The 21,266-nt window shown below is 45.1% G+C and overlaps 1 protein-coding gene across 1 annotated transcript in view; it reads left to right on the top strand.

The window, feature by feature from the left end:
• UBE2H (ubiquitin conjugating enzyme E2 H) overlaps positions 1–21,266 on the top strand; it is a 45,387-nt gene that overhangs the window by 10,994 nt on the left and 13,127 nt on the right. The window contains exons 2-3 of the mRNA XM_066182630.1: positions 16,151–16,227; positions 16,786–16,860. Of these exons, the coding sequence (XP_066038727.1) occupies positions 16,151–16,227; positions 16,786–16,860 (152 nt within the window). The remainder of the gene's footprint in view (positions 1–16,150; positions 16,228–16,785; positions 16,861–21,266) is intronic.

The raw sequence follows: 21,266 nt of genomic DNA, 5'->3' as shown, positions 1-21,266 counted from the left end.
TGGAGGGCAGTTCTCTGGGAAAAAAAAAAAAAAAATCAGATGTTTTCCTTTTAAATGTCAGTTCTCTGGAAAAAAACCCAAAAGTTTTCCTCACTTCAGCAGGATTTCTTGGAAAAGACTGAGGGGTAAGCAAAGATTTCCCTGTTACACCTCTTTAAATGTAGCAAGAAATGGGTTTTTGGGGGTTTGTGCAGGGATTCTGCTGTGGAGAAACGCCTCGAGAGAGCCCAGGTGCTGCTGGTGCCTCTTCTCAACGTGGTGCACGAGGCTTTGGGGCTTTTTTTTTTCCCCCCTTAGTTTTTCTCTGGAGTTGGTTGGATAAGTTGGAATTGTGTGTGAGAAGAGTTTATGTTATAACACAACAAACCTGGTCTAGGGAAGGTGTGGGAATCAGGTGATCTTTAAGGTCCACTTCCATCCCAAAATTCCTTAATAGTTGGCTGCTTTGTGTCTGAACCAGCGTCTCTGTCTTGTTAGAGGCAAATTTTAGTGCTGACAAATGTTGAGTTTGCTGCAGTTTGCTTCTTTTTGGACTTTTATCTTTCTGCAGGGGCTTCCTGCTCGGTGTGGCTGAGATATAACAGGATTCTGCAGGCTCAGGAGATGCATTAGTGGGGTTTTTTTTTAAGAGTTTTGGATTTTTTTTTTCAGCTCAGTAGCCACTGAGCCCTTTGAATTGTCATCTGTGACTCTTGGTGGTTTCCAGAGTCACAGAATTCTCTGTTGCCACCTGAAGTTCAGTGTCATTAAGGCATTCCTGGATATTCTCTGTGTGAGTTTCTCTTGCCAGTTTTCTCCAGGCTCGGAAGGCACCAGGAGTGAAACCTGGGATAGGTGAACTCCCCAATCCTCTGCAGATTTTTGTTTTATTTCCAGGGCCAGCTGGGAATCTGCTGCTGAGCATCCCAGGAAAAGGTGGATGGGGTAGTGTTATTCTTTTACAAGGTGCTTCAAACACCAAAAAAAAAGAAAACCAAAAAAAACCCCACACCCTGAAAGAGGTTGGGGAACATTCCCCTGATTCTTTCAGGATATAAAATAGATCAGGAGCAGGAACCAGTTGGCTCAAGCAGCTCCTTTGAGTCCAGGTGTGCAATAAAGCCCACATTTCCCATTTTGGAGTCACCCAGGAGGCAGCAGGACTTTGCCACGTGCACATCCCTCTCTCAGGAAGTGGCTGGAGCTGCCACAGGCGTCACAGAAACCCACATCAGCTGCTTTTTTAGGTCATTACCAGACTGGGCTAAATTTAGCCCCGTGAGCCAGAAGAGGGAGGTTTTGTATCCAAATTCCTGCCCCATCCCTATTTCTGGAGCATTTGGGCTTGTGCCCTACAGCCAACTCTGCCTCTGCTGTAATCCCTGTTTTCCTTTTAATCCCACAGGGCAGGGGCAAGGCTCAGCTTGGCTTGGGAAGTTCCTGAATGAGGAAGTGGAGGTGGAATTGCAGGACGTGGAAATTCTTCATGGATGAAGGGTTTGAGTCCCATTTAGGGTTGCCAGTGTGGCCAAGAGGAGAATCCTGTCCCATTTTTTTGTGTATGGGTCAGCTCCATACCCCAAAAAAACTGTGGCTTGCTGGAGATTTGTGTAGGTTTCGGGTGGGAACAGAAAGGGAGAAAACCACTTTCCTCATTACCCTTTAAATTTATCTCAAGTAAGGAATGTTCCCACTTTTTTTTTTTTTTTTCCTCCCAAGCCCCACATCTCTGCTAAAATTGTCAAATGGCAGAGATGAGTAAAAGGGGAGGAAAACAAGTCGCTGTGGCAGCACAAGGGAAAATCGCTGGGAGCAGTTGTGCTGCTTCTGTAATTCCAAGCTGTCTTTTATTTGAACTTCCTCGATTGTTGCAGGATCCTGGTTCTTTGCAGCAGCACGCTGGTTAATTGGGGTGGGGTGTTTTGATTTTTTTTTTTTTTTTTTGTGGATTAGTAATATTGTCCTCCAAAACGGCTTCAAGTGTGTCAAGGCTGCTTAATTCTGATTTATTAAAGCAGGCTGTGATAAATGTGTGTCTTTGAAAGCCTGGCTGGCTCTGCCGGAGGTCACCTGGAATTCAGAGCATCTGGCAGAGGTCGGCTCCGGGCTTTTTGTTCTCTGCTGGGGAAAACTCAGGGGGGTTTTTATCAGCTCCTGTCTGAAGGAGGAGACCCTTCAAACTTGGTGACAAAATCCCACTTTTCAGGCAGCTTGCACCTGCTAACGACTAAACTGTTAATTAGTTTTTAGTGCAGTTTGCAGCGGTGTTCCTTTGTCTCTCCTACAATGGGGATTCAAAGAGATGATGTCAAGGAATCTTCTGTTTCGGCTGCATTTAACTAATTATGAGAAAGCTCTGCCTTCACTCCAAAGCTCCCCAACACAGCCTAAAAGCTGGGAATTGCAGTGTCCTGCCAACACCGTTTATCCCGACAGTGTGGGGTGTTTTCCAGCCCTCAGCCCAAAGCCCTACTTCAATTTTAAATTGTCTGCTGGCATTTTTCTTCTTTTTGATCCGCATGACAAATCCCAGGTATTGTTATTCCTGCGGGGAAACCTCCAGGTGAGGTTTGTTGGTTTGTTTTTTTTTTTTTTGTTCCTGCAGCTCTTTCTGAAATAGGAGGACATAAATTTCGGGATGGCTGATTTGTAGAACTCCCCCGGGCTCTGAGAGTGCTGAGCCTCTCGTTAGGGAGTTGAGAGAGGGAAGTGGGATAATTAAGCCTGAGCAGATGTGCTAGAACAGAATAGTGGCTGAGGTGTGTGTGGATGAGCTGCTCCCGATTCCACAAACTCACCCCTCTGTCCTGGTTTCTCTCTCCAAGTGGAGATCTGGTGTTTCTGGCGAGGGAACTTTTATTTCCAAGTGCTTCCAGACTCTCCCAGGGAAATATCCCAATCTTTCTGCAGCCCTTCCCTCCTCTACATCTTGGAGGTTCTTCTGGAGGAATCTGCCTGGCCAAAGTGACCAGGACTTTGTGTGCTCCTGTGTTTTACCAACACTCTCTGCTCTTTTGCTGCTCCTGATACATTAAAAAAAAAAATAAATTCCTTTTTCTTCCCTTTTTCCTTTCCTCTGGTTGTGGTGGTGTCACCTGTGCCAAAGTGGCTTTAATGAACCTTTCCTGTGCTGCTTATAAAAGGAGGGAGAGGGATTGGGAAGGGCCTGGAGGGACAGGATGAAGGAGAATGGCCAGAAGCTGAGAGAGGGAGTTTTAGATGGGATCTTGGGAAGGAATTCCTGCCTGGGCTGGAATTCCCAGAGCAGCTGTGGCTGTCCCTGGATCCCCGGGAGTGGCAGGTGGGACACTGGGGCTTGGAGCAGCCTGGGATGGTGGAAGGTGTCCCTGCCATGGCAGGGAGTGGACGTGGATGATCTTTAACATCTCTTCCCACCCAAACCATTCCATGATCTTAATCCCTGCCTTCCTGGAAAACGCTGACATCAAAGTCAGAGAAATCCCCAGTGCTTGAGAGCAGCCTGGACTTCTTCCTTCTGCTTCTGGTACAGCTGCTGAGCAAAGGAAGATCTCCAAAACCTGGAAACCATAAAAAAAATTTAAAAAATAGATGTTTTCCATGCCTGCCTTCAGCATGACAGCTCTCCTGGCATTTGGGCACCCTCCATTGCTGGCTCTGATGTTGCCCCAGCCCTTCCTGGCCATGATTTTGTTGCTGCTGGCGAGTTCAGGGGCTTCCCAGACATTCCCAAATCCAAACAAAAAGCTCCCAAGGCTTTGCTGGCTCCTTCCTTGGCCTCAGCCCCGCTCCTGTTTTTCCGCCGCGCGCGGAAGCGCTCGTGTGGGGATCATTGTTCATTCATTGGCTCTCCCGTGTCTTCCTCTGGAACACAATGTATCCTCAGACCTTCAACTTGCAGGAAAATCCTGTGCAGTGGATCCCTTGGGAAAAGCTGAAAACCCCTCAAGACTTTAAATCTCTTGTTTTGTGGGCAAATGTTGTTCTTGGTGTAAAGGCTGATGGTGGGAGCTGGATGCTGGAGGAATTACTGGGATTAAAGGAAGCACCGGCCTGATTTCCTCAACTTCCAAGGCTGATAAATGAACTTTTTGCAGGTGGTTTGGTGATGGAATGAACCTTTTTTTCAGGTAGTTTGGTGATTAACTGCCCCGTGTGTCAGCCTTCTTAATTTACATCCTAAGCAGAATTGGCCAGGCTGGGTTGGACTTGGAGCAAGCTGGAGCAGTGGAAGGTGTCCCTGCAGGTGGAACTGGATGGTTTCAAGGTCCATTCCAACCCAAACCGACCTGTGATTCCACTTTTCCAGAGTTAATGGCTTGATGGGGACTATTTGTACTGTCCCTACTTTGGAAATTGTGTGTTTGTATTTTCTGGGGACTGATCCATACGGTGGAATCCCACCTGAGTGATAAACTCAGATTGATTAATTACCCCTTTGAAATAGAAATGGCCAAAAATCAGGGCCAAACCCACATCCTGGCCATTCCCAGGCAGCCCCGGGATGCTGGATGTGTTTATGGGATGCGCTGGAGGAAGCCACAGTGCCCCACTGCCCTCATTCCATTGGAAGGATGAAGAGGATAATTGATTTAATAGCTGTGACAGTGACACCTTGGATTGCTGGAGGGATTTCTGTACAAAACCCTGGCATGCAGGAAACTCCTGCACCTTTTCCTGTAGCAACACTGGCCTGCAGTTTCCTGCTCGGTGGGTTTGTGGTGGTTTTTATGCTGCGGGTGAGCTGGGAAGAAGGAAAGTTTTATAAACTTCAGCTGTGTGTAACCGGGGTGCTCGTTCCTAGATCACTTGGGGGTTTTTCTGCTTTGGTGTGAGAGAAAACAGGGAAATTGTGGTGGTTGTAACTTCACCGGGTCTGTGATTCAGGTTTGGAATTTGTGCTAAAAACCCAAGGAAATGGTGTGTAAATCCTGCCTGAGCTGCTCCTTTAAAACCCTTTGAACAAAGGCAAGGAGAGGGGGGAAGCAAATCTGATCCCTCTGGAAGTTCTGGCAGGGAGACAAGGGGATAAATCCCATCCTCTGGGATTCGGGAGGGATCTGTAAAAGACACAGCACCCTCAGGTCCCCAACTCAGGAATATTTCCATGTAGGATTGGAAGGATCTCTGCAAAACAACCCCACTGTGGAGATAACTCCGTTTTCCTTGATGTTAGAGGTGCTTGGGGCGCAGGAAAGGAAAAATCCCGCTGGATTCTGTTCCTGCCAGGCTGTGGAGAGCTGTTGTAAACATTCCCCCTGATGCCAAAGGAGCAGAATCCTGACCAGGGCAGCAAATGGGTTTCAAATGAGCCTTTCCAAGGTTTGGGTGTTGTCTCAGCACTTCAGGAGGAGTTTTGGATGCAAGCCCCTTCCACAGGCTCGATGTTCATCCCGATTTTCCACTGCTTGTGAGCTGCCCTGTGCCTTCTCTGCTGCACCTGAGAACCAGAAAAGCAGAATTTCACTTGTTCTTGAAAAAAAAACAAACAACTGTATTTTTAATAGGGTTTTGAAAGGAACAAAAATCCCCTGAAAAAAAAAAAAACCCACCTGTAGCTGCTGGAGCTTCGTGTGTTCCTTCAGATTCAGTGGTGGGAAATCCACACTGGAGCCAAACCAGGATTTTCCTCTGTGTTACTTTGGGTTAAAGGAATTGCACTGATCTCAAGCCTAACTTCCACATTCACTTGGTTTTTATTTCCTCCACCCGTGCTGGAGAAATCCCGGTGGGTTCGGAGATTTGTTTTAAAACTCTTTTCTTGGAGGATTGGCAGATAAGAAGCCAGGAAGGCTCAGAACTGCTGGAGCTTCTGGCTCGAGTAGCAAAGAATTCTGGAACAAACAAACTGGGGAAGGGCCTAAAACTGGAGAGGGTAAGTTTAGATTAAATCTTAGGAAGAAATTAAATCTTAGGAATTCTTCCCTGTGAGGGTGGTGAAATCTTGGCTCAGGTTGGTTGGGGCTGCCCCAGGATCCCTGGAATTATTCAACACCAGGTTGGACAGGGCTTGGAGCACTCTGGGACAGTGAAAGGTGTCCCTGCCCATGGCAGGGGTGCCACTGGGTGGATTTGAGATCCTTTTACACCCCAATTTTATGATTCTGTGAGATATCAGTTGTTCTTTTCTCTTCAAGGGACAAATCCCTTCCCCCAAAATATCTTTGGGAGACTTTACTGCTGTTGTGGTTGGAGCAGGAAACACCTGGGTGGGAGGCAGTTCCCTGCTGGGAGTTTGGATTTTCAGCACAAAAGCCAATTATTGAGGAATTAAAGCTGAAGCAGCTTTGTGAGCACAGAGCTGCCTCATTTTTACTGCCACTGTCCATTTCTGTGGCTTCTGGGTCTGCTTTAGAGTTCAAGCTCAGCTTGCCCAGGCTGGAATTTCAAACATTTGGTGCTGTCTCAGTTCTGAAAACCATGGTTTAAAAAACCTGGTGCAAGTGAGATCAGAAAATGCATCCCTGAGTATTTCTAGTGGGGTTGGGAGGAACTCTGCAAAACAACCCCAGACTGGAGAGAACTCAGTTCTCCTTGGTGTTGGAGAGGTTTGGGAAGCAGGACAGCCAAAATCCCTCTGGATTCTTCTCCTGGCAGGATCCTGAGCAGGACTTTGGAGGTGGTTCCTCCCCTTTGTGATGGTTCAGCAGTTCAAGGTTCAGTTTGTTTGTGGAAAGCCTCTCCCAGGCCTGGTTTTTCTTGGATCATCCCAGCGTGCAGTTGGTTGATTAAACCAGTTCTCAGGATTCCCTTGGTTTCTTTAAGTCAGTGTTAGGCTGGAGTTTAAACTGAGGTTCAGCATCTTCTTCCTCAGTCTCTGTGGCCCAATTCAGCATCTTTTGCAGGCAAGGAAAGATCCTAGCAATGGGCAGCAGGGAGGATGTGGAATCTGCCTTCAGAACCGGACCTGCTCCATGCCAGAGCTCAACTGAAGCTTAATTTATTTGAAGCTTAAAATATTTCCTTTGACACTTTCTCCTTCCTGCCACGAAACTCTTTTATCTTGTTTAAAATCAAGACCTTGACGTAATTCTAGATTTTTACTTTTTGGTTTGTTTTTTCCTGAATAAGCCCTTGCTCCTCTGCATCTGCTTTGAGTGCAAACATCTCGTCCCCAGGGTTTTCCAGCAGGAGGAGATGGATGTTTGTCCCTTTGGGGCTTCATGTCACCGTTTGCTGAGGTGCTTTGAGGCAGTTTCTGAATGACTGTGGAGCTTTCTGCGAATGAGAAAGCATCTCAATAAAATCTTACAAAAAGCTAACCCAAAACTCCCCTTGAGGGAAAAGGCCACATCTTAAAATAATACTTTTTTTTTTTTTTCTTCCCCCTTCAAGACTAAATTGGCGAAGTATTTGAATATGTCCAAGCAATCTGCTTTTAACAGACCTGCTGCGTTCTTGTAAATCATGTGATGAGGCCCAGCCCCAAAATACACTGAAATCTTGGGCTTGGTGTCAGGTCTAGCACAGGTTTTGGGGTCACCCTCAGTCTTGTGGTTTCACAGCCACGGTTTCTCTTTCACAAGAGTTTCAGCACTTCTTGAATCCTCCCCAAAGAGGAAATGAACCGTTGCCAGCACACCTGGGGAAAAAAAAAAAAAAAAAAAAAAGCAAAGATTGTATTTTCCTCTTCTGCTGTTTCTCTGAAAACACTTGAAATTTCTGGCTGGTTTGAGAAGTTGATTATTTGGACACGAAACACTCAATTCCACCAGTATGTCCCATCTCCATGGAAACCAACTTCTCTGGGTGGGAGCTTGGAGTGATGCAAATATTAAATCCGGTGCTTCAGCTCGGGGACAGATGTGTGGCCACCAAAACGACTCCAGTTCCATCCTCAGTGCTCCTGGATCCACCTCTGGCTGCCTTTCCCCCTGAGCTGAAACTCAGAGTGATGAATTCTTCTGGTTCCTGATTATTTCCAGCTCTCAGGGAATTCTCCTGGGAAGCTCAGGCATCAGGTCAGAGTTGAATCCTGTTATCCCAGAGAAATCTTCCTTGCAGTTCCTTCCCTGTAAGATCTATTTAAGGACTTTGCTCATTGAGAATTGCTTCTAATTAGGTGTTAATTGCACCTCTTGGATCCCTGTTTGGCTTTTCCTGAGATTTAAGGAAATCCTGTGCTCCTGGAGGTGGCTCTGTCACTGTGGTCACACACAGGGACATAATTTCAACTTTATTGATCCCAACTTCATTCCAACTCCCTTCCATCAAATCCAATCCACTTTAAAATTCCCGTGCCAGCTTCTTCTCACCTTGACTAATGCATCTCCGTGCCAGGACTCGTGGTTCAAAGGGATTCTGATCCATTGATGGCATGGAGATAATTCCTGGTGCCACGACTGCAATTCTTTATTGTCCCGTTCCCTGGAGGCTGAGCACAGTTCTGGACAAGTCTGTTCCCATCCTTTAATGCAAAATATAAAATCAAGGATCGTGGAATCATTTTAGTTGGAAAAGGCTTCTGAGATCATCGAGTCCAACCGTTCCCACCACAGCCCCATGTCCCCAAGTTCCACATCCGCAGGGCTTTGAAATTCCTCCAGGAATGGGGACTCCAGACCTCCCTGGGCAGCTTTTGGAGGAAAGGAGAGATCCTGGCAATGGGCAGCAGGGAGGATGTGGAATCTGCCTCCAGAACCGGACCTGCTCCGTGCCAAAGCTCAATTGAAGCTTAATTTATTTGAAGCTTAAAATATTTCCTTTGACACTTTCCTGACACGAAACTCTTTTATCTTGTTTAAAATCAAGACCTTGACGTAATTCTAGATTTTTAATTTTTGGTTTTTCTTCTTTTTTTCCTGAGTAAGCCCTTGCTCCTCTGCATCTGCTTTGAGTGCAAACATCTCATCCCCAGGGTTTTCCAGCAGGAGGAGATGGATGTTTGTCCCTTTGGGGCTTCATGTCACCGTTTGCTGAGGTGCTTTGAGGCAGTTTCTGAATGACTGTGGAGCTTTCTGCGAATGAGAAAGCATCTCAATAAAATCTTACAAAAAGCTAACCCAAAAAATCCACCCTGAGGCCGTTCCCTCTCCTCCTGTCCTTGTTCCCCGGGAGCAGATCCCAAATCCCTCCCTGGTTGTCCCCTCCTGGCAGGGAGTTGTGCAGAGCCACAAGGTCCCTCCTGATCCTCCTTTTCTCCGGGCTCAACCCTTTCCCCAGCTCCTTTCCTTTCCATGGATAAAAGATCCAATAGTGTATCTTCTGGTTTTTTCTCAAGCTGAAACTTCTCAAGGGAGCAACAGAGAGTTGGGAATAGCAGTGGATGAATTTATTTAGGAAAAGGGCAGTGCTGCTCCATCCAGCGTGGAATGGGATGCACCTTGCCTCCCCGTGGTGCTTCTGGTGGAAGGAAAAGCAAGTTTGGAGCCTGGAGTGGAGGAAAATGCTGACTTAGCTCGTGCTGGGTTCAGGGCAGCCAACTCGTCTGCAAAGCGTCTCCAGGGAAGAGCTGACTTTTTCCTTCTACCTTTTCCTCGTCACTCGGCTTTCTTGGCACAAAGATGGGTGGAAATGAGCCAGATGTAAATCGCCAGGAGCTCCAAAGAAAGCAAGGCAGGCTGGAGGCTTTGCTGGAACAGCTTTTCCTTCTCCCCCTGATCCCTGTGTTTCATCCAGAAGGTGCTTTTTGGTTCCCAGCAAAGTGCCTCTTGATGGGCTCAGTGGTGACCAAAGGGCTTTGTCTGGAGGAAATTTGCCGTCCTTATGTAAAAACTGAGAGGGGTGCCTGTGGAATAATTGAAGAATTCTTTTTTTTTTTTTTCTTGCGTGATTTCTTCCCTCAGGCAGGTAAACCCCGGTATAGAAGTGGCCAGGAAGGGATTTTTTTTTTTTTTTTTTTTCAAAGCAAAGCTGAGTTTCCAACAAGGAAACTCTTGTGCGCGGTAAAATGAAAACTCAGCAGGCAGGCACAGGTTGCTGTTTGGTTATTAATTCACTATTCCTGTCCCTCCAGGGCGGTTTTTTGGCAGCAAACAGAGCTGGTGTTGTCTTACAAGGAGTGAAACCCCCTCTGCGCTGAGTTGTCCCTGGGTCACTTGTCACAGGGGTCGGGGGAGCCAAGGGGAAGGTGTTTGTCCTCTGAGCCTTCCAGGGGTGCTTTGCTGCCCCCTTTTTCCTGTATTCTGTAGGATTAAAATCACTTTTGTGACTTTCAGAGCTGTGGGATTCCTGGAAAAGTCCAGTTTAGAGTCACGGAATCTCAGAATGGTGTGGATTGGAAGGGGCCTTAAAAATCATGGGCAGGGACACCTCCCACTGCCCCAGGCTGCTCCAGCCTGGCCTTGGACATTCCAGGGATCCAGGGGCAGCCACCGCTGCTCTGGCAATTCCAGCCCAGCTAGGAATTCCTTCCCAAGATCCCACCTAAGTTTCCCCTTTTCCAATCTGAAGCCATTCCCTGTGTCTTGTCCCTGCAGGCCTTGTCCCCAGTCCCTCTGCAGCTCTCCTGGAGCCCCTTGAGGCCCTGGAATGTTCTGGAAGCTCTCCCTGGATCCTTCCCTTCTCCAGGGGAACATTCCCAGCTCTCCCAGCCTGACATTGGATCCATCTCCTCTCCAGGAAATCAATGGACTGAGGGGCTTCACTTGGAACCTCAGGAATCCACGAAAGGTCTCCCTTCCCTTTCCCTCTCTTTTCTCTCCCCGTTTCCCATAAAAATCCCTCGGGATGGATCCCGAGTGTCCCGAATCCCAGAATCCCAGGAGCAGTTTGGGTGGGAAGGGACCTCAAAGCTCATTCCAGGGACAATTCCATGCTAAAAATCCACCTCTTGCTGCTCCAAGAAATCGCAGCTGTTTTTGACATTTTTGACTTCTAAAAGTCCTTTTTTTTCCCTCATGTCCTGCAGGGCTGGAGGAGCCTGAGGGAAGTTAAACTTGAGTAACAGGCAGGGAAAAACAGGGATAAAGGGAAAAAAAAACCAGGGATAAATATTCCTTAAAGCCTCAAAGCCCCCGGTGCCAGGCTGTGGTTTCACGTGCCCCACTGGCACCTGGGGATGTTGTGTCAGGAAAAGGAGGGACTTGGGAAGAGGCAAAGCAGCTTCCAGAGGCTTGGAGGCAGGGAGGGAGTGAGCTGAGCTTGCCCTTTGCTGCGGGTGCTGCTGCCGGGGAGTGCAGCTCGTCCGCCTTTGTAAGAAAATAACCACGGATCCCCATCAGGTGCACTGGTGGAGGTGGTTGATGTCCCAAAACGCGCGGCTGGCTGGCGGAGGCTTCAGAAGAGTTCACGCCTCTAACAGGTGGTGTAAAGCTCTTGACAATGGAACAAAAAAAAAAAAATCAGCTGGCTGAGTGTTAATCTCATTTTTCAATCGCCTTTTTGTCGCAAAAAGTGGCTTAGTTGCTCAAAGGCGGGTTCTCTGGATGATTTATTTCTTTATTTTTATTTTATTTTATTTTTATATATATATATATTCAGGTGTGGTGTTTGGTTTTCCTTCAAGTTCAGGATGATTTCTCTGGTGATGTTCTTCACCTGCAGACAAGCGTCTAAATAAGACGTGACAGAGATCCTTAAAAAACGACTTAATTCTTTAAATTCTTCTTCATGACCCCTCCAACCCATCTCCCCTCTTCAGCTGTAACCTCCAGATAAATCCACAACTTTATTTTTCCACGGGACATTCCAGCTTTTTGCTGCTCTTTGGCTCAGGGCTGCTCGTGGCCATCACTGAATATTTTGAGCTGGAAAACTCATTTTCCCAAGCTTGTAACTAACGTTAATTTTAAAGAAACTTAATGAAAGGATTTTTATTGGTTTTGGTTTTTGTTTTTTTTTTTTTAGCTTAATGTTTGCCAGGAAAAAGCCACTCAACCCTGTGAACAGACAGACCATCTGTAGGCCATGATGTTCATCTGGGATTTGGGGACATCTGGGTGTGAAGTCAAATCTTAACAAATTTTTTATTATTATTATTATTGCTGCAGGGGAAATCCAGCCCTGCAGTGGTGGGTGGCCTTGCATGAGGATGAGGAAATTTGACCCTGGAACAGGCAAATCCACAGTGGCCGCTTTTCCCTGACTGATGGGCAGGTCTTCAAACTCCAGTTTTGAAAGGTTTTGTGAGGATTTCGTCCTGATGCAGAAAAACCAAAATGCTTTAAATTGCTCTTTTTTTTTTTTTTTTTTTAAATTCTGGACTGAGGAAATAATTTCCTACGCGTTCAGGCCTGAAATCAGAGCCTTGATCCTTACAGGGAGCTGGGATTTTCCTGTCCCAGGCAGCTGGAATTTTTCCTGCTCAAATCCACAACTCCATCGGCCTTGGAGCTCCTGGCACATTTCAGACACTGGATTTGGAGCCTGAAAATTTCCCTTGGCTCTCTCCTACGAGCCCTTCCAAACTGATATTTGAAAACAAGCTTCCATAGCGTCATCTCAATAGTCCCAACATTTACTGGTGTTAAAATTCTCTTCATACTCCTGGGACTAAGATAATTTATCTTCGGGTCTTCAGGACTCACTTCTCATTTCTGTGGATTTTGAACTTAGAAATCTGACTCGTATCCAGGTTTTTCTCTTTTCCCTTGACTTTTCCACTGGCTTTTTTTGGCACCAGGTCCAGTTGGCATCCTGAGGTGATGAGGAGATAAAAGCAGCAAGGCCAGAAGTCTTGGGAGGGATTTATCTGATGGTTTTTTAAACATTTGAGGGCGTGGGATGTGTTACAGGCTGGGTTTGTAGCTGTGAACTTGACTCTGCGTCCTGCTGTGGGGACAAGGGCTCCTTCCAGGATGAACCCCTGGAATCAGAAACGTTCAGAATCTTTATCCATTAATTGCTCGGGTTTTTTTGGAATTCTGACTGATGCAAAGTGCTCTGAAAAGAGAGAACGTGGGAGCAGAGAGATTGGCCTGGACAGGGTGGAGTAAAAGTTCCAAAAAATGGGTTTCCAAGATGGTCTTCCCCCCCAAAAAAAAGCTGGATGTGTGGTTGAATTCCTGGAGGCTTTCTGCATGGATACACATCAATATCCAATGAAAAGGGGTGGCTGGGAATTCTGGACACAGGCACAGCAATCCCAGGAGAAACGTGTGGAGATCACCTTAAATTGCGGGAATCTTGCTCCAAGTTCTTGGTGCTCCTTTCCTGGGGTTTTCCCCAAAACTCTGCTCACTTTGCTGAAGCCCTTGAGCGTTTCTCATTCCTGGGAATTCCTCGGAATCGCTGCAGGATCCGTCACCGGAATCTGGCTGCAGGAGAGGACGTTCCATGTGCCCTCAGCACAGCTGGGTTCCTTCAGCACTGCGGGTCTCCAGGCAGGCCCTGGATTGCTCCTGGATCCCAGGCTGCTGATTAATTCCTGGCGTGTTTGGGACAGAACTCAGCTGGGATTCCTTTGTGAGACTTTTTCGCCTTACGGAAAAAAAAACACCGCGGCGTGAGCTGAGAGAAGAGTTGGATCAGAGCCCGTGTTCTTCACTCCCAGATCCAGCACCAGGAATTATGGTGGAGCTTTCTCTGGGAATGTGGCCTGGACACTGCTCTAAGCGTGTCCAATCCCTTCTGCTTATCCCTTGTGCTGCTGGGATGGTTTATGGGATGGAGAAGCCTCGAATTCCTGGATTTCCCGGAGTCCCAACTCCTGCAACGACACTTTCCTTTCCTGAAGAATTTCTGGAGGTGGAAAAAGCCGGTAGGGTGGAAATGTTCTCCCTGTAACAGCTCCATGCAGCTCTCCCAGGAGTGCTCTCAGCTGTTTTATTAGTTGGGATTCCAAGATTTCACCTTTCTGAGCATCTTTTCCTTGGTGGGGAAGGGAGAGGGCAGGTGGTTCACCCCAGCTGTGTTTGTAACTGGGGGCTCCCCTGGAATTCACCTCATTTCAGGGCTAGAGGGCTCTCCCAGCTTCATTTCTGCTCACGCACTTCTGGAGATTTCCCCTGTGTTGATGCAAAGGCTTTGTTGCTGAAATCCACTTTATTTTCAGTCTGTTTTCGGTTACGGAGTCAGGGAACGGTTTGGGTGGGAAAGGACCTTAAAGATTATCCAGTTCCAACCCAAACCAGGGGCAGGGACACCTTCTGCTGTCCCAGTGTGCTCCCAGCCCCAATGTCCAGCCTGGCCTTGGACACTTCCAGGGATCCAGAGGCAGCCACAGCTTCTCTGGGGATTTGTGCCAAGGTCTCACCGCCCTCACAGGGAAGAATTTCTGGTATCGTGTCAATAAACAACATGGTTGTTCCCAAACCTTTCATCCCAATATTTCTCCCTTTCATGAACTTAATTCACTCACTGATTTTTTATTTTTTTTTTTTGGTAGGAATTTTAGGTCTTTGCCACAACAGGGACTGTATTCAGATATGACCCTGTGTGGCTCAGAAATACTTCTTGAATTTGGCAGCACCAGGATTGAGTCCGAGTGTGGAAAACTCAGCTTTAATTCACACTTGGCATTAACTCAAGGAGCTGAGGGAGCATCCAGGCTGGAGCTGCTCAGGATCAGGCTGGGAGAGCTGGTTTTTATTAAGCAGGACTCGATTTAGTCCAGAGTAAAACCATTTGTGTTTAAGCTGATCCATGAAGCTGCTGTGAGCGTGAAAATCCTCCAGTATTAAACATTTTCTGAGCCATCATTGCACACAGCGGGACCGTGTAAGAGTTTAGGAACCTGGAATAATTATCCAGGGATACATTTCCTAAGGAATTAAACTTCAGAACTTCCTGTTGTGGTGATACGAGAAGACCTGGTGACAAATGTCCCTCAGCGTCAAGGACTGAAAGCCTCCACGACACTTCCTTGGGAGGCTCCTCACCACAAACCTGGAGCGATGCCGCTTTTCCCGGAGATTCCCGTTGGATTTCAGCAGGAAAATCACTTGCACTGAGGGTATTTCTGTTTCCATCTGCCCTTTGTGAGCTGCTCCTGGGTGACTGCTGGGTGCAGCGAGCTCCTTGCCGAGGAATTTTAGGGCAGAGCAGCTGATGCTGAACCGAGAAAACTCCGCAGCCAAAACAAACGGCCGTAAACTTTTCCCTCTCCCCGTGAGAGCGAGGGGAAGGAGGTTGTCGTGTCCAAACTCTTTTGGAGCTGACACTGTGGGAAAAGGTCTGTCCAGTCTGGGAGTTACTGTGCTTGAGGATTTGCAATAAATCCTGATGGACCCCACGGATGGAACTTGGATCTCCTCACTAAAACTGCCGGTGTGGGGTTGGCACTGCGGGATGCAGGATTCTCACACAGCCCTTTGTGAAATCCAGATTTTCATAGGTTGTCATTTAAGATCAGGGGTCTGAGGTGGGAATTCTTTGTTCCTGGTGGCTGGGAATTCCTGGTGGGTTGGGAATGTTTCAGTGTGTGCCCAAGTGTCATCGAGGTCCGAGGTGGGTCTGTGGAATTCCTGCAGTTCTGGACAAACTTGGTGCCATGAAAGCAAAAAAACCTTTTCCATCCGAGGCGGGGTAAAAAGAGGGATCTGCCTTTAGTTCCCTGGAGCTGGAACGTTCCTGCCAAGCTCCTGCTGTGATGTGAAGGATCTTGGATGAAATATTCCATGCTCAAATGGGAGCAGCCTCGGTGCTGCAGAGCCGAAGTTCAGGTGGGAACAAAACCTTTGATTTTCTCCTGCATCCCTTGTAATTCTTACCCAGACCATCGATGAAAGGTAATTGCTGTAGGGTGTTATTCCCAATCCATTAACCCTGATTTACAGCCGAATTCCTTATCAGCCTTCAGACTAATTGTCTTAACAGAGCCTGGCTCAGAATAAAGATTTCCTGCCTTTCCCTTTGTATTCCCTTCTTCCCGAGGAGCTTTGATTCTTCCAGTTGTCCTGGGGAGTTTTTTTTTGGTCTTGCAAGTCCAATTAACATGAGATTGCCACGATTTGCATGGGAGCTGTGGGAGGGGAAAGCGGAATTCATCGGAGCAGCCTCAGTGTATTTGTTTCAAACACGTCCCAGTGCTCTCCCAAATCCGAGGTTAAACCGTGCAGGAGGGGATGGAAAAGTCTGAGGATTCATCCCAGGATTCCTCAGGGCAGGGGAGGGTGGGGAATTGGCTTTTACCGACGTCATTGTGGTGCTGCCGTCACTTAGATGTGTCAGGACACTGAAATTCCACGTGGAGCTCGGGATACTTTGAATATTTGGGTCAGCAAGCTTTGAGTGAATTCCTTGGGTCTGAGTAAATGGGGTTTGTTTCCCGGGTTGAAGGTTTTGGTTTTTTTTCCTTGACCTGCTGCATCAGGATCGAGAGCAAACACGAAGTCACAATCTTAGGAGGACTCAACGAATTTGTCGTCAAGTTTTATGGACCACAAGGAAGTAAGTTGGTGACCCTGCCCTTCCAAAGAAACAAACCTGTGGTGGGAAATCAGATTCCAGAGGGGAAGGGATGAGCAAATCTAAGGGGGGTGGAGAGAAATCCAGGGGATCCACCTCCTGGAGGGTGGGGAGGATCCAGCTGTGAGCGTGGGCATGGATAGATCCCATCCCTTGGAGCTGGATGCTCCCTCTGGAAAACTTCAGCACCCCTGAGCTTTCCTAAATCTGGCAAAACTTGCATCAGTCGTGGGAGTTTCTGTGGAGTTTGTCATTAAAATGGCTTTTCCACCTTAATTTAGCACCACCTCCAAAGGTAAGGAGATTATCCCAAAGTGCCTGGGTTTAATCAGCCTCCGGTGTCTTCGTGCCCAGATCTTTTCCAGGATCGGCGCAAATCACGTCAGGCAGAGCAGGAAAAAGGCTTTTCCCCTGAGAGCTTTGCTCTGAAATCTGAAAGTGGAGCTGTGTGTTATTCCAGAGCTGTGTTTTCCTTAATGCTCTGGTTCTGTTTCTCCTCGGCTGTGGAGTGTCTAATTCCTGCTTTTTCCTCCCTTGCAGCACCGTATGAAGGTGGAGTGTGGAAAGTTAGAGTCGACCTTCCTGACAAATACCCCTTCAAATCCCCATCCATAGGTAACAAACACTTCATTTTTTCCATCAAAATCCTGTGATTTGTGCCTGAGGTTTGCAGGTGGAGTGGTACCAGTGCAACATAAGGACTTTTAAAGTCTGCAAAGTGTTTTTTTAATCAGATTTCAGATCCCAAGCAGAGAGGAATTTTGGGCTTTGGAAGGAGGAGGAGCTGGGAGTGGGATTTGGCTGCGTATTTGTGTGTTGATCAAGTAAATCTCTTGTTTCATGTGGGGTTTTTTTTAATAAAAACTCCACTTATTGTGGAGTGGCGGAACAAAACCCACAGTTTTTGGTGTTGGGGAGAACCCAACTTTGGGGATCTTCTGTCCAAAAGCAGATGGAAGTTCTTCCACTGAGGCCTCCATCCTCATGGAGCAGGGAATACACATGTGGAAGAACTGCTAAGCAGGGATTTGTCACCAAAAAAAGATGCTGCTTTGGCTGGTCAGGCTTGTTTCACCTTGGAGAGCAAGAGGAAGTTGGATTGGGAAATGATTTTTAGCTTGGATCCATCCTTGGGGAGCAGGAAACCACCTCAGGTGCCCGACTTTATTCCAGTTGCTGAAGCTTTTTCCAACATCAACATCCTCCTTTGGAGCTGACAAATGTTGGCTGCTTCCCTCAAATCGCCCCTTTAGCTCAGATTTTATTTGGGAGCTCTGTGGGATGAGAAATCATCTGTTCCAAGTGGGAATTGTGCTTTTTGGGAGAGGGTGGTGCTGTTCATCCACCTGTCCTTTATATATATATATTTTTTATTTTATTTTATTTTATTTTGAAACCTTCTGTGAATCCCAGAAATGTGCAAACAGCTGAGCAAGAACACTGGAATCTGCAGCTCTTTTTCTTCCTCTTGAGTCAGCTCTAGAACTTCCTCTTGGACATTCCAAGTGGGAATTCCAGGCCTTTGTCCTTCCCCACTTCCCAAGTGCCACAAACCACTTCAGGTTTAAAACATGGGATGGTTTGGGTTGGAAAGGATCTTAAACCTCATCCAGTCCCAACCCCAACACCTTCCACCATCCCAGGGTGCTCCAACCCCAATCCAGCTTGGCCTTGGACACTTCCAGGGATCCAGGGGCAGGATGATGTGCAGGGAGCTCTTTTCTGCTCAAATCACTGACTTGATTTGGCCCTTCTAATGTTAATTTTGCTGCTTTTCTCTCAGTTTTCCATCCTTCACTTGTTTAAATCCGTTCTGTTTCCGCTGGTTTATCCCAGACCTCGTGAGGAGCTTCCCTCACCCTACGAGTCTCTGTTCAAGTGGCTGAAAAATACTTTTCTCCTTCCCAAAAAACTGCCTCTTGCTGGAAAATCCCTTTGCTCTCCTCAAGATCTTGCTGGAACCTCTTTTTTTCCTTCCCAAAAAGCTGCCTCTTGCTGGAAAATCCCTTTTTTCTTTCCCAAAATCTTCCTCTTGCTGGAAAATCCCTTTTTTCCTTCCCAAAATCTTCCTCCTGCTGGAAAATCCCTTTTTTCCGTCCCAAAATCTTCCTCCTGCTGGAAAATCCCTCTTTTCCTTCCCAAAATCTTCCTCTTGCTGGAAAATCCCTTTTTTCCTTCCCAAAATCTTCCTCTTGATGAAAAACTCCTTTTTTTCTCCTCAAAATCTTGCTGAAACCTCCTTTTTTCCTTCCCCAAAAAACCGCCTCTTGCAGAAAAATCCCTTTTTTCCTTCCCAAAATCTTCCTCTTGCTGGAAAACTCCTTTTTTTCTCCTCAAGATCTCACTGAAACCTCCTTTTTTCCTTCCCAAAAAACTGCCTCTTGCAGAAAAATCCCTTTTTTTCCTTCCCAAAATCTTCCTCTTGCTGGAAAAATCCCTTTTTTCTCTTCAAGATCTTGCTGAAAACCTCCTTTTTTTCTCCCTAAAAATCTGCCTTTTGCTGGAAACAAAGAGTTGAGATGGATAAAATCCTTGCTAGACCTGAGCTGGCTCAGCAAAGCAGAGCCCTGGAAAAGCTGGGAAGCTCCAAGGAAAGTGCTGGTGCTCAGAAAAACTCCCAAGAAACTGCAGGGAGTTTTTTTTTTTCCTTTTATTTCCCATTTTTGCCGTCCCAACCCAGCTTATCTGGGCCAGCCAGGCCTGGGTGAAACCTCCTGGACCATCCTGATTATCTCTGCTTTGGAGATTCCTGATAAAAGCTTCATCCCAGCTGAACTGGGAGAACTGGAAATGATGGGAACGAGAACTTTGGCATTCCCAACCCAGCCTGAGCTCTGGAGAACACAGGAATTCGTAGGGAAGAAATTTCCTGTGGAAATCTCTGATTTTTAGAGGTGGAGGTGAATAATTTCAGGGATTATGGAGCCCATAAACGGACAGGAGGTCCTGGGCTTGTTTGTGTTCTCAGCAGAGTTCAAATTATCCATGTGAATCCCTCCAAATTATCCATGTGAATCCCTCCAAATTATCCATGTGAGTCCCTCCAAATTATCCATGTGAATCCCTCCAAATTATCCATGTGAGTCCCTCCAAATTATCCATGTGAGTCCCTCCTTGGAGAAAATGTGGAATAAATTCCACCTTTATCCCGAAGCTGAAGCCAAAACCACCATCCCTGCAGCTTCCCTTGTTATTCCAGGATTGGAGGCAGAAATATTCCTTCCATCCTAAAAAAAAATCTTTGATCCTGGCATGGGATTTTTGGCAAAATAATAGTACTTTTTTGAGCATTTTTGACTTTATTTTTGGTTTTACTGTGGCTTTTTTTTTTTTTTTTTTTTTTTTTGGAGCATATCCAAAACTTTTTTTGGAGCATATCCAAATTTTTTTGGTGCGCTCCAGAAAAATGATGGCTGGGAGTTCCCATCTGACCTGCTCTGATTGTTTTTACCCCAGTGTGGCTCCAAGGATGAGATCCAGGGGATCCTGGTGTTCTCTCCCAAATTATCAACCTGACCAGAAGAGGGTCAGGTTATATTTAGAATTATGTTTATAATTATATTTAGAATTATATTTAGAATTATAATTCCAGTGGCTTCCAGAGCTGTCCTTGGGAAAGGTGTGGATTTTTTGGGAATCCCTAAAGGAGCAGGGATCTCTATGTCTCCAGGAGAAGCTTTTTTGGGATCTTTTCCTGCCAAATCTTTGCTCACAGCTCCTTCCTCAAATATCCCCCAAAGGGAAATGCACATCCCAGGAAAAGCAGGAATTTATCCCAAAATGTCCCAATTTCCCGAGGTTGAACTGGAGCAGTTGCTCCAAATGAAACCAGCTCCTGATGCTGCTGCTCCTGGTGCTTCAGCCAATTATTGGCTTCTACTATTTCATTTAATTTAATTTAATTTAATTTTACTTTACTTTACTTTACTTTGTTTTGTTTTGTTTTGTTATATATATTTTATTTTTATTTATATTTATATAAACACATATATTAAAATATGTCTATAATATATAATAATATAATTTATTTTATATAATCGTAGAACATATTACATTATATTATATATTACCTTATATTATATTTATATAAATATACCGTATATGTTTATATGTTTATATAAATGTAATTCTATTATAATGTATAATATTTATTTTAAATGTTTTTATTTTTATCCTATATGCAATATATAGTATATAATATACAAATACAATATATAGTATTTATACTATATATAACATAATATATAATATTTTTTCATTATTTTATGTTTCTATATTTTTAATATAATATGTATAATGTATATTTTTATTATAGAATATATTAAATAACATTTTATATATTATATAGTATATATTATACATTATGCTATATACAATATATGTAATATTATTTATACTATATATATTGTATAATATATAATTTTTATTACATTCTATTACATTTTTATATATTTTTATATGTTATATATTGTATTTATTTTGATATTATATTATATTATATTATATTATATTATATTATATTATATTATATTATATTATATTATATTATATTATATTATATTATATTATATTATATTATATTATATTATATTATATTATATTATATTATATTATATTATATTAATTTCCCTGCATTTCTGAGGAATCACTTCCCTGCTCCGGCCCCAATTCCCAAGTGTTTGGAGCTATTTATGGTTTTCACTGCCCCTGCTGGCTCTGCCTCTCTCCTTTTCCCTGGGATTTAAAATCTTCTGGGAGCCTGGCATTTATTTACTCTTTAATTCCCATTTATTTTAATAATATTAAGAATATTAGGCCAGCACGTGGTCTGTTAATAATCAGATGCCACAACTGGAAAATTTACATTCAAAATGCCCAGAGCCTCAGTTTCTCAAATAAATTCTATATGTGCTACATATTTTAATAAAAATTCTCTCTATATTTATAAATTCTTTCTATGTTTATAAATTCTCTCTCTATTTCTAAATAATATTTATATATTTATAAATGATATTTAGATA

The sequence above is a fragment of the Chamaea fasciata genome, unplaced genomic scaffold (assembly GCF_029207755.1).
Source record: "Chamaea fasciata isolate MVZ Bird 193981 ecotype frontalis unplaced genomic scaffold, bChaFas1.0.hap1 SCAF_5, whole genome shotgun sequence".
Taxonomy (NCBI): Eukaryota; Metazoa; Chordata; class Aves; order Passeriformes; family Sylviidae; genus Chamaea; species Chamaea fasciata.
This window is presented reverse-complemented; position numbering and strand designations above follow the sequence as displayed.